The following is a 13,527-nucleotide window of genomic DNA, read 5'->3' on the forward strand; positions in this document are numbered from 1 at the left end:
CAAACAATCCTACAATCTGTCTTTAATAATTTAATTGGGGAGCCACCCAACAAACACATTGATATGGACAGAGCACACAGAGCGCTTCGCCCTAAAGGCGCCACCGCTAAACCGAGAGATATTATATGTAGAGTCAGCTCCTACCCCATCAAAGAAGAAATCATGAAGCGGGCACGCTTAGCGCGTAAAGTGACTTTTGATGATGTCCAGATACAATTGTACCCAGACCTCTCCTGGATCACCCTGCAAAAACGCAGACTTCTCCAGCCGCTACTACAGCTACTGCAGAAAGAGAACATTTCCCCTTCAGCCTCACAGCAAAGCACCAAGGCAAATCCGCAGTAATGAGGTATCCAGAAGATCTGCGCACCTTTTGCAACATTCTTGAAATCCCGGCACCAAAGCTACCGGACTGGGACATTGTAGCATCACCCCCACCGCCACCTACAATTTGGCAGAGAGTGCCTACCCCCAACCGGTCCCGGGACTCAGACCCGCAACGCAAGCCCACCAAGCAAAAGAACCGCTGAGATGCAACTACTGTGACTCTCTATATCTGCAGGACCTGAGCACTTAGGCTCAATATATATACCCAGTTAGACTGCAGTTTACTTTAGTTTGTTTTATGCAACTTCAGCTTAGGACCCCCAAGATTGACCCCCCATGCTGAATTTCACTTTAACAACCAGGGCTTAACTCAGATGAGCTCTGGAGAGATGGGTATAGTTTCCGTTCACTACCACCCCCCCTTGATAGTTAGATAGATAGATATCAGTGCAGGGTCGTAGACTATGTGCTGTAGAATAGTTGTTTTTGGCTGGCTACGGGCTCCCGGGTGCCCCTTCCCACTCCTCTTTCTTGGGGTGGGGGGGCTCAGGGGAGTCTGTCCAGACTTGGGCCTGTTGGCCTATATAGGTTTATTGGAAATGTATGTTCTCCATGTTCTTTACACACTAACAGTGTTTTTCTCTCTCTCTGACTATCCTCCCCCCTTCTCTATCCAGCCATCATTAAACCTACCCAGCAATCAACGAGCAGAGTCCTGGTCTCCTCCCGGAGAGTGCCTGCCCCGTGCCCCAGTCCTGAATGCTGGTGCATCAACATCAGGTGAGCGCCTACTCACATTACCATACACATTACCATGGCTAGGATACTCTCATTAAATGTACATGGATTAAACTCCAATAAAAAAAGACATCTGGCACTGAGGGAATTCAGACAGTCAGGGGCTGATATTATTATGGTCCAGGAGACCCATTATGATAAGGGGGGCTCATCTGCGTTCGCCTCCAGATACTACTCTCAGATTTACATGGCCTCGGGTACCCATAAAAAGGCAGGAGTGGCCATACTTATTAAGAGGGGGGCTCCCTTCACCTGCGTGACCCAACACTGCGACCCACATGGCCACTTCATAATCCTACAGGGACAATGGCAGTCACAGGACATTACCATATGCACTTTGTATGCCCCGAATGTCAAACAACACAGCTTTCTATCCAGGGTGTATGCCCGCCTCTTTAAAACAACACCTAAGGTTCTTGTAATAGGGGGCGATTTCAATCTCACCCACTCTTCTTACACAGATCGCCAGACGGTGGGCCCCCAAACAACCTCACCCAGAGTACTTAGGGACTCGAGACTATTCAGGCAAATCTCCAGACGATATGCGCTCTTTGATGCATGGAGGGCTCTCCGTCCAGGCGATCGACAGTACACGTTCTACTCAGCTCTTCATCGCACTCACTCCAGGATAGATTACTTTTTTGTTAATAACCACACTCTACAGCTCACCCGCAAGGCTCAAATTCTCCCGATCTCATGGTCTGACCACGCCCCTATCCTGCTCACCATAGACCTTGATACGGCCTTCCGTAGGCCTTATAATTGGAGGCTTAATACCTTCCTCCTCCAACACCAGCCCTCTCTGACAGAATTAAATTCCACTCTACAACTCTATTTTAAAGAGAATAATAACCAGGAGGTCTCACCCACCACGCTCTGGGAAGCCCATAAGGCGGTTCTCCGAGGAAAATGTATAGCGCTCTCCACAGCGCAAAAAAAAAGACGCCCTAACTGCAAAAGTGACAGCGGAAAAAGAACTTAGAGTACTGGAACACAAGCTCCAAACTAACCCCACAGTACCTTTACTTAAAAAAAATAACTAACCTTCGTATGACTCTTAGGGACCTGGCCCTAGGTCAGGTAGAGAGGGCCTTGACCAGACTAAAACAAATGTTTTATGACAAGGGTAATAAGGCCCACTCCCTTCTGGCCAACAAACTCCGTGAACGCACCCACATGCTATCCCCGAATCAGATTAAAAATAAAAAGGGTCAGCTGCTATCCCACCCAGTGGATATTGCCCGAACTTTTGCAGATTTCTACAAAGACCTGTACAACAGCCCCGACATACCCAGTAACCCCCCTTCTCCAGACCTGACTCAAAAGATACGACAATATTTAGAACAAAGCGGAATTCCACATCTCCAATCATCTGACCTGCTATCGCTTAACGCACAGATATCAGAAGAGGAATTAGAGCTGACTGTCAAAAACCTACCATCCCATAAAGCCCCTGGCCCAGATGGTTTTCCCTATGAATATTATAAGGCATTTCTCCCTCAGCTGCTTCCCTATATGTGTAGGCTGTTTAATACCTTTCTCCAGGACACCCCCGTCCCAGCAGACATGCAGAGATCCTTTATCACCCTAATTCCCAAGCCAGATAAAGACCCATCCCTATGCGCCAATTACAGACCTATTGCACTCCTGAACTCGGACCTGAAAATTTTCACCAAGCTTTTATCCAACCGCCTAAATACGATTCTTCCATCACTGATCCACAAGGATCAGGTGGGGTTTGTCCTATTGCGGCAAGCAAGTGATAACACCAGAAGGGTGATTGACCTGGTGGACGTGGCGGGCAGGGAGGGCTCTGCCTCCATGTTACTGAGCCTTGACGCCGAAAAGGCTTTTGACCGTTTGGGGTGGCCCTTCCTGTTCGCTACTCTGACCCACATGGGCTTCTGTGGACCCTTTATGCGAGCGATCAGGCATCTCTACTCCATCCCCTCCTCACAGGTCAGAACCCCCTTTGCATTATCCACACCCTTCTCGGTGACAAATGGCACCAGACAGGGGTGCCCACTGTCGCCCTTACTATTTGCGCTGTGCGTGGAACCTTTGGCCGCCTCGATCCGGAACAATCCGGACATACGGGGGATAGTGGTTAGGGATAGGGAATTCAAGATTTCCCTATTTGCCGATGACATTATCCTTACACTGACCCAACCTCATATCACCCTCCCAGTCCTACATAGGGAATTAGACAATTTTAGAGCTCTTTCAGGCTATAAAATCAATCCATTAAAATCAGAAGCCTTACCTTTACATATCCCTGAAGCCGAACTCGCACTTTTAAAGGCCAACTTCCATTACAACTGGAAAACGACCGCTCTAAAGTACCTGGGGACCTACATTACCCCAAAATATGACACCCTATATCAGGAAAACTTCCCTCCCCTCTTCCGCTCTATTAGAGCTTTATTGACACAGTGGAAAAAGCATCACATTTCCCTTTTAGGCCGTATAGCCTCTATTAAGATGACCATCCTCCCAAAGCTCCTATATCTTTTCCAGACACTTCCTATCCCTGTACCACTTAAACACTTGAAAAAGCTCCAGTCAGACCTACTCCAATTTGTTTGGAACTATAAAAGGCATAGGATACCGAAGACAGTAATGCTGGCGTCACGCAGAGAGGGAGGACTAGCTTTCCCTGATATTATTAAATATTATCAGGCTACGCAATTGAGAGCGATAGCCTCATGGTTAACTCAAAAATCATATAATAAATGGACTGAAATCGAAAAGCTTTGGCTAGCTCCAATACACCCGAACAACCTTCTATGGAGTGCGGAGGCGGAGGTGCCCCCCGGTCGGATGCTGGGCCCCATGTCATTGTTACGACGGACTTGGCGTACACTGGCCCGACCTCACAAACTGTCCTCAGAGAGATCACCAATGACCTCTTTTATCTGCAATCCTAAAGTGCCAGATAGCCTTACACATCAGATGTCTTACCCTTGGTCCTCCAGAAACCTATTTCATTTCGGAAGTATAGTGGAACCTAGAACTCGTAAATTATTATCTTTCTCAGAATTACAAGCAAAATACGATTTGCCAAAACAGGCATTCTACGGCTATTTACAAATTAGGCACTACGCACTGACTATAACCTCGAACCTGCAGTTCTCTCCCCCATCCTCCTTTGAAACCATAATATTAGAGGGGAATGCACAGAAAGGTGTCATATCGGGAATATATAAGATTCTAAATGCCATCTCCCTAGAGGAGCAGGGAAAACACTCATACATGCTTAAATGGGAGAAAATCTTTGAAGAAGAACTACCTTTAGCACAATGGCAGGCGATCTGGAACCAAACAGCAAAGAGTTCAATGTGCACCCTCTACAAGGAAAATGCATACAAAATTTTGTTCTTCTGGTATATGACCCCAGATGTGCTTCATGCAATTTTCCCCACTAGCTCAGACCGATGTTGGCGATGTCAGGGAGCAAGGGGCACCCTCATACATATCTACTGGGAGTGTCCATTGATAGCCCCCTTTTGGGATAAGGTCCAGCATCTATTGTCCCACCTTTTGGAACTGCAGGTCCGAGCTTCTCCAAAGTTCTTTTTATTAGGACTGTCACCACTTAAACTTTGCACACCATATAAGAAATTAGTAAGGCATATACTCACAGCGGCCAGATGCCTAGTAGCCCTAAATTGGAAACGCCGTTCCCCACCCTCTCCTGAAGATCTTTACTCCAGAATTAAAGATGTTGAACTGATGGAGAGAATGACGGCTAGAATGCAGGACAGACTGGAGGCACACAATGGGGTATGGGAGCTGTGGCATCTCCGGGAGGACCCACCATGACCAGGTACCAACCTTACTCAGATGGCCTGCTTTATATTTCCCCCCCTCTCTCCCTCTTTCTCTTTTCCTTTTCTTCTACTCATTCTTCTATAATACAGTTATTAAAGATTTGAACTCTCATAAGCATTATTCTACATTAATGTAACTGAATTAACATTCTCTACTTACAAAAGGAATTGCTAGCAGTTAAACAATGAGATATCTTTGAAACTTAATACGAATTCATAACCTCTATATCATAAGTATATGTTTGATTGTGGATAAGATATGTTGAATAATATTAACAACTTTCCATGCTCCTTTATTCTGTATCGCAACCAAGAATGATAACAATAATAAAAACTGTTATTTGAAAAAAAAAAAAAAAAAGCAGTTGCACCACCAGTCGGTTCCAAGGACTCACCCTGGCCTGCCATGTCTGGTATCTCTGGAGAGGATAACAGTATGGAGGCATGACTTAAGTTCCCAGCACCTGGGGGTGGAATTTTGGTGCAACCTTGGAAGCCATAGTGCTAAGCACAAAAGCAGAGGCACTCTAGAAATATACTATTTGCTGAGCATATAGTATGAAAAAACAATGGCAGCATAAAGATTAAACTAAATGCTAAACATGGCAGTTTTGAGGCTTACAATAAGTGTGATCTAACCTTTAATGCTGTCACACTGAAAAAATGCTAAAAAAAACTGATCAGGATGCAATTTACCACACTGTACCTGTACCCCCAGCCCCTCAGTTCCCCCAATTGGGGGAGAAGAAAATATGCTGCTAGGACACACCATGCTGTTAGCTGGACACGGAGCTGCTGAAAGGGTCTGTGTACTTCTTATTCCCTCTAGAGGAGATTTTTAAGGCATTACAATATAATATAAAAGAAAAGTCATAGGTGTTCTTTGCAGTTCCTAAGCTTTTCTCTTACCTTTTCCTCCCTGCAGGATACTGCTGTAAACAGACAGATCCAAACTTCACCCATCACAATGGACAGCGTAGTTAAACCTTCAAAGACCGGGTCCCTTTTAATAGGGGTTCCACTCCTTTGGACCTGTAGAGCACCCCTCAGGACAACTTTAGGTAATGTAGCAAGACCAAAAAGAGTGTGAGGGTCCAGCCCTCAAAGAGAAGCGTTACAGGCAAAACCTTGTTCTTCTATGCAAGGCCCGGGTACCATCCTGTGGCAGCAGTGGCATGGATGGATCCAGTTGTGAAGGTTTTTTAAATCCAGCATGGATCCCTCCTGGAGCTCCTCAGAGCACATCTTCACTTGTGACCAACACCTTAGACACTGGTGAAAAAACTGATGTGCTCTTGGAAGGAGGAGGGGTTATATAGGGAGTGAACTTCCTTGATTGGTATACCAGTGTCAACACCTGAAGGTGGCCCATAACCCATTAAGTAATTACTTAAGGCTCTGTGTCCCATGATGTACGATAAAGAAATTTAACTTTTTGGCCTAAAAGCAAATCAGTGTGTGGCAGAAAACTAACACTGCACATCACCCGGAACACACCATACCCACCATGAAACATGGTGGTGGTAGCATCATGTTGTGGAGATGCTTTTCTTCAGCAGGGACAGGGAAGCTGGTCAGAGTTGTTGAGAAGATGGATGGAGCCAAATACAGGGCAATCTTAGAAGAAAACCTATTATAGTCTGCAAAAGACTAGGGCGGAGTTTCACCTTCCAGCAGGACAACGACCCTAAACATACAGCCAGAGCTACAGTGGAATGGTTTAGATCAAAGCATATTCATGTGTTTCAATGGCCCAGTCAAAGTCCAGAACTAAATCCAAATGAGAATCTGTGGCAAGACTTGAAAATTGCTGTTCACAGATGCTCACTATCTAATCTGACAGAGCTTAAACTATTTTGCAAGAAAGAATGGACAAAAATGTCACTCTCTAGATGTGCACAGTTGGTAGAGACATACCCAAAAAGGCTTGCAGCTGTAATTGCAACAAAAGGTGTCTACAAAGTATTGACTCAGGGGGGCTGAATACAAATTTGAAAACCATTTATCATTTTCCTTCCACTTCACGATTATGTGCCACTTTGTGTTGGTCTATTACATAAAATCCCAATAAAATACATTTACGTTTTTGGTTGTAATATGACAAAATGTGGAAAATTTTAATGGGTATGAATAATTTTTCAAGGCACTGTAGTATCTTACAAATCCAGCAGTCTGATGGTGAGATCCCTGCACTGCACATCTTCCCACCACCTAAGTAGGGCCCTACTGTTCTTGTTGGAGATTTATATCAATGGAGGATACAAAGGAAACTCGATAGTGGATGCGAGCACCAAGACCCCAAGCAAGAGAAAACAGCCAGGAATTATTAGAGGGACATCTTGACACCACAGTCTTTATAACTTATAGGAAGCTGGGTGAAAACTCCTAGGATTTTGCATGGCCTCGCCAGTGAAAGGCATAGTTGTTACCTGTGTTTGTCATCTTGAGAAGAAGTATCATCTGTCCTGTAACACACAAAATTACAAACACTCTGGGTTTAAACCATGTATCCACAAAGAAACACATGCATTCTTACGAGATCCTGATTGTTCAAATAAACAGTAAAATGAAGCTCCAGACTCTCCCCTCCCCAGACTTTTCACTTACCTGTCCAGGGATCCAGCGATGTCCTCACTTGAACCAATTCTTCAATAGGTTTTGGGTACAGGCTTTGGCATCTCTAGTAAGGGAAACAAGAAGTGAAGCCTTGCGGTTCACATCCTGTTTCCTACTGCACATGTGCGAGTCACGCTGTGCCTTGTGAATGGTCCTGTCATTGTCTGTGACCCGTGATGTGTCCCAGAAGACTATGGGTTAAGGAGGGGGGTTCCAAACCTCTGGCTTAGATCGTCGTGACGATCTGAGCCGGAAGTGGGAGCGGTCAAAGCCAGGTACCCCCCCCCCCCCAAAAAAAAAAGTGGCAGTGGAGGGGGAGGGTACAAACAAGCGGAGATTCCCCTTCCCCTCTTGGTTAGAGCTCCGCTTTAATATCTATCCTATTAATGTTTTCCATAAACAGCAGGCATAGCTGACACATCTGGAGTAACTGTTCTGCTTTTGGGTCAGCATGCCCAAAATACCCTGAGGAATGTTTCCACTGCAAGAGGTCCTACCCTATACATTTCCCTAAGAAAGTGGCAACAGCGTGTATGTAACTATACCGATGCTTATTTATATTGTGTATAAAAATGTTAAATCTACAGATATTAATAGTCTGTTAAGTTGAGTTAGTTAATATTACATTTCTTGTTTGCCCCTCCCAATTGTTCTATATGTTTCAAAGGCACTCCTGTGATAACACACCTAACGTTTGGTTCCCAAGTCTAGGCACTTGCTACTACCATCATTACAAAAAGATTCTCTTATCCTCTTGGATTATTGTATTTGTTTTATAGAAAATGCAAGAGAAGAAGCAGGGACATCTCAAGATCTGCAGGAGCAGAGCCAACATATGAAGGGGAAATGCTCCAGAATCCCAATCACAAGTGAGGGAGTAGCAATGGAATGGCATGCCACTAGTTCTCCCAGCAAGAAGATGAGTAGGCTCTTAGAGATTACGTCACTGGCAAGCTGCTATGAATATCATAATTACTAGTGTAACAAGGGCCCAAGACTCTTTTAACATGGAGCAGGGTCTGCCCCGATCAGCAGGGGATCGATGAGCAGATCCCCTGCTGAATGGTATGGATGTCTATTTTTTATTTACATCTGTGCCTGTTCAATTTGTGTGCGGCGGACTTCTGCTAGCTCTATACGCGGCTGGATGTAAATTTGCTGTCTATTTACAACAGGCTACATCCGATTCATCGCATTTAGGTCCAAAACTGAAAAAGACCTGGATGGACGTGGAGGTAGGTGGGTGTAAATGGACACAAGTCTGTTTAAATACACCTGTCCAATGAGCTGCATGGAGCTTCTTGATCAGGTCTGCCTGAAAAACTGACAGGTGGATCTGATCGGAATGCCCGTGTAAAAGGGCCCCAAGAGTTTGGTTTAGATTGTGGTTAAAAAAGATTTAGGAGTGAGGTAAGGGCCATTGTTTTGGGCTGTGTTGGGCAGCCTTGCTAAACGCAGTCCAAGGGCAAAGACAAAGCAATCTACCTTGTTTGTGATGAAGCCAGTTTACACCACTGCACAGTGGTGGTGTGCGCCAAAAAGTATTTCAAGCGTAGCATATTGTGACACAAACCATTGCACCACAATACCACTGCAGTGAACAGATCCGAATAAAATTGTAATTAAGGGGAAAAAACAGTAAAAGTACAATGCATCAGGATCAACATCGGCACTGTTTCTCCCAGGACACACTGGCAGCTGTGGGTTTAGTCAGGGTTCACATCCATGCGGGCTGCATTTCTTGTGTTTTTCAGGCACAGAACGTGCAGTGCGTTTTGCGTTTTTAAACCCTTGTTTTTTTTATGTGCTATTGCATGCAGTTTTCATGCATTTTGCATTTTAAGTTTTTTTTTTTCTTCTTTAAACACACTGTAAATAGCTGGTTGCTAAAGAACGGGCTGGGAAGCCCTTCTTCCTAAGGCTGGCTGCCTCCGTTGTGTCGGTCACGCTGTCTGACATTTCTTATATAGCCGTGGGACATGGCCATCCGGTGATGTCACCCGGAGATCTGCCCTTGTGACATCACAAGAGCCAGGTCTCTGGGTGACGTCACCGGATGGCCACCCCCCCAAGGCTATATAAGATATGGCAGACAGCGGGAGCCAACACAACGGAGGCAGCCAGCATCGGAGACCATGTTCATTATTTTTAGCGACTAGTGGTGGTCGCTGACGAAGAAGACATCACCAGGGAGAGGAGAGGGAGAAGACACACAGAAGGAAAAAGAAACCATCAGAGAGAGAAGAGGGAGAAGAAACACCGGAGGGAGAAGAAATGCTGGAGGAAGAAGACACGATTTCTAATAAAGGACTTGTCAAAAACCATCTCTTGTGTTTTGTAACACTGCACTTATTTTTTCTTGGTGAATGAGTAGGGGTACAATGTACCTCTACTCATTCAAACAGGGGGGTCCAGGATCTGGGGGTCCCCTTGTTAAAGGGGCATTCAGATAGGTCCCCTGCTCTTGCAGACCCCCACAGCTACCACCCACGGTTGTTGGGAAGAGGCCCTTGTCCCCATCAACGTGGGGACAGGGTTCTGTGGGGGGGCGGCCCCACCCCAAAGCACCCCTCCATGTTGAGGGCATGCAGCCTGGTATGGTTCAGAAGGAGGGCTAGCTTGACCCCCTCCCTTAACTGACCTGTAGGGCTGCATGCAATGTAGCCAATAAAAGGTGCAGAGAGATGAGGATGAGGATTCTGGAGTCTGCTAGCACAAGCCTATCGTTACTATCAGCTCTAGAAAATCATTGATTGCTTGAAACTGGAGAAAATAAAGCAACATACTGTATATTGAAAGTATTCAATAGCAACTATTTACAATATTTAAGTTATTAAGAAACCCAGAGCTACACTTTAAACATTTTAGACACAAATTATGTACAAAAATGCTCCAACTATGCAGAATTTACTCACGTGTCTTTGGAATCCCTGCAACCTAAAAGATAAAATAAATAGATTTAGAGCTTAGATTAAAATTTGCTTACATTACTTTATATATTAAAAAAAACAAACAACAATGATATATTCAGTAACATTCAATCATTATATAAAAGTGAAGGTTTATACAATAAAAAATATCTGAACCCCCAAACGGAAGAGCCCTAAAACAGTTATAATAACCTTTTAAATATGGCTAAATCCTACATTCCCCTGAAATGAAAGGTCCCTCTTCTCCTTAATCTCACTATGGGTATGCAAAGCACAGGATATTAGACGGGTGGAAGATCTCATGCTATCCTCTCAAAACAAAAGCAATGCATACAGAACAACGTGGTTCTATTGGAATGATTATACATTCTCCAAAGAAGGAAAGGCCCTCATATTTGGCAACTCCTAATCCACAGCTCAACACCATATGGACCACCTGGGGAGTGCACTTTCCCTCATTTCCTTGTCCTAGCTGCCCCTTATCCCCTACACTAACCCTTACCCAGACTTCCCTACCCCCTTCTTGAAACCTTCCAACTCCCATGCTTCTTGCTTTTGTCCACCCCTCCACCCTTGTTTGTTCAATTTTTCTTTTCTCTTTCCCTACTAGTGGGTTCATGTATACAGTTACTGTATCCTATAAATTCTGTCTTCCTGCTTATATCTTAATATCAATACAGATTCTACTTTGTTCTACAAAATGCCAAAACATTCTTCATTGTGTACTATGGTTTGTATCATGCTCAGGATATACTGTATATAAAGAATTTACAAAAAAGCACTTCTGGTGTAACAATAACTGAGCTCTTCCACAACTGATTTGATATATATGCCTTTCCACTTTATGGCCATATAAACAGATTTAATCCATTTGTCCAGTTTACGGCAGTAAGCCAATGTGCTTTGTTTACTGTGTCTCCATAGTTCCAATCATTTCCATGTCAGCAACTAAAGCTACAAGTGATCTGTAGTTTTATAATTTTTATGGGCACATCAATAATTCACACTTTGCCTGGTTATTACTAATGCATAGTCATGACTGTGGTCCCATCCTTTGGAGCAGGGGAATGTGTTATTCTTAATTCTACCCATATTATATTATTACAATATACCCAATGTTCGAGATCTCTGAAGTTTTTCGACCCAGGAATCCTACACTGTTTGAAAAAGGTGTGTGGAGGGGGGCATCTTAAAGGAGGGAAAACACCTACAATTTTAAGAATTTGGTTAAAGTTAATTGTATTTTTCAACACTGACAATTAGAGGTAAACGCACAGCTCAAGACAACCAGAAAAACATTCAAAATACAAAGGAACCATTCACCTGTTGTGACAGACCTAACCATGATAGGGGCTTCTGGAGAGGAGTAGGAGCAAGTCTCTTACCCAGTGACTATGGCCCAGGGAGAGAGCAGATCATTCTCTAATGATGGACACTGAGAATGTGGTGGATTACTTCAGATAGGCCAGTAATATTTATCCACAATATCTCACAGGAAATATATAAAGATTATTTCTGGTTTGTTTGATTCTGAACTATAAATGTTAATTGAAAGTGCTGATCACATTCGCCTCTGTACAATGTAGGAGACGGTTTGTCTGCTACCGGTGGTCTCCTGCTATTTTGTGAAGGTGTCCTGTGTTTTTACTTATGATAATGTGTATTGTAGTTTGTGAGCTCCGAGACAATAATGTTACGCCGAGTAAATTGATACCCAACATGTCACGCTTCAAAATTGCGCCCGCTCGTGGAATGACGACAAACTTTAACTTTAACATAAAAATCTCCATAGGCGACATTTAAAAATTCTACAGGTTTCATGTTTTGAGTTACAGAGGAGGTCTAGGGCTAGAATTATTGCTCTTGCTCTAACAATCGCGTTGATACCTTACATGTATGGTTTGAACACAGTTTTCATATGCGAGCACTACTCACGTATGCGTTCGCTTCTGCACGCAAGCTCGGCGGGGTGGGGCTCGTTAATTTTTTTTTTTCTTATTTATTTTACTTTTTATTTTTACTCTGTTCTTTTAAAAAAAAATGTGTCGCTTTTATTCCTATTACTAGGAATGTAAGCATCCCTTGTAATAGAAAAAAAGCATGACAGGACCTCTCAATTATGAGATCTGGGATCAAAAAGACCTCAGATCTCATATTTACACTAAAATGCAATAAAAAGAAAAAAAAAAGTTCCTTTAAGAGCTATGGGCGGAAGTGATGGTATGGAGATGAGTGGGGGCCATCTTCCCCTCACTCATCTCCATACCTAACAGGGAGAAGGATCCGATTGCCTCCGCCGCTGCCGGCGGCTCCGGTAAGAGGCAGAGGGCGCTGGAGAGTGGTGGGAGTGGGGCCACTCTCCCGCCGCCGATAAACGTGATCTTGCAGCGGATCCACCGCTGAGACCACTTTTATCTGAAACCGGACTAGCTGCGGACTAGCTAGCTGCTGCCATAACAATGATATCCCTCTTCAAAGTGCCGACGTATATCGTCGTGAGCTGGTCCAAAAGTGGTTAATTAGCTCATGTTAATTTATGTTTCTGGATATAGTTTGTATTGTTAGGGTAATATCAGGAAGGGGGAACCTACTTTTCAAGTGCATAAAAAGCCTGTATCCATGTTGCAATTTGTAACTGAGCTAGTCTCGCCTGGTTTTTAGTTACAATATATGGCTGTAATATCTGATATCTCATGTTCAGACTGGAGGAGGCTGTATGCTGACGGGGTTCCGTGACACCTGTCAAAGGGATTTATAAAATTCTGTTCAGCCAGCCATGCAAGTAACACATCCTCAACCACTGTAATGCCAGGATGTGGCAGCTTTGCTGCTTTTTGGGTCACCTGTCTACTCATCTCTGTGTATAGTCTCCCAATAATCCTTCTAAGAAATAATATTGCTTACAGTGCATCCGGAAAGTATTCACAGCACTTCACTTTTTCCACATTTTGTTATGTTACAGCCTTATCCCAAAATGGATTAAATTCATAACTTTCCTCAAAATTCTACAAGCAATACCCCATAAT

The 13,527-nt window shown here is 44.0% G+C and overlaps 1 protein-coding gene across 2 annotated transcripts in view; it reads right to left on the minus strand.

Annotated features, from left to right (window-relative positions):
- The window catches only part of LG03H12orf75 (linkage group 03 C12orf75 homolog), a 117,838-nt gene that overhangs the window by 11,250 nt on the left and 93,061 nt on the right, over positions 1–13,527 (minus strand). For both annotated transcript variants that reach the window (XM_073620277.1, XM_073620276.1), the window contains 2 exons: positions 10,487–10,508; positions 7,385–7,420 (listed from right to left, as the gene is read on the minus strand). In XM_073620277.1, the coding sequence (XP_073476378.1) occupies positions 7,385–7,420; positions 10,487–10,508 (58 nt within the window). The remainder of the gene's footprint in view (positions 1–7,384; positions 7,421–10,486; positions 10,509–13,527) is intronic.

Source organism: Aquarana catesbeiana, linkage group LG03 (assembly GCF_042186555.1).
Source record: "Aquarana catesbeiana isolate 2022-GZ linkage group LG03, ASM4218655v1, whole genome shotgun sequence".
Lineage (NCBI taxonomy): Eukaryota > Metazoa > Chordata > Amphibia > Anura > Ranidae > Aquarana > Aquarana catesbeiana.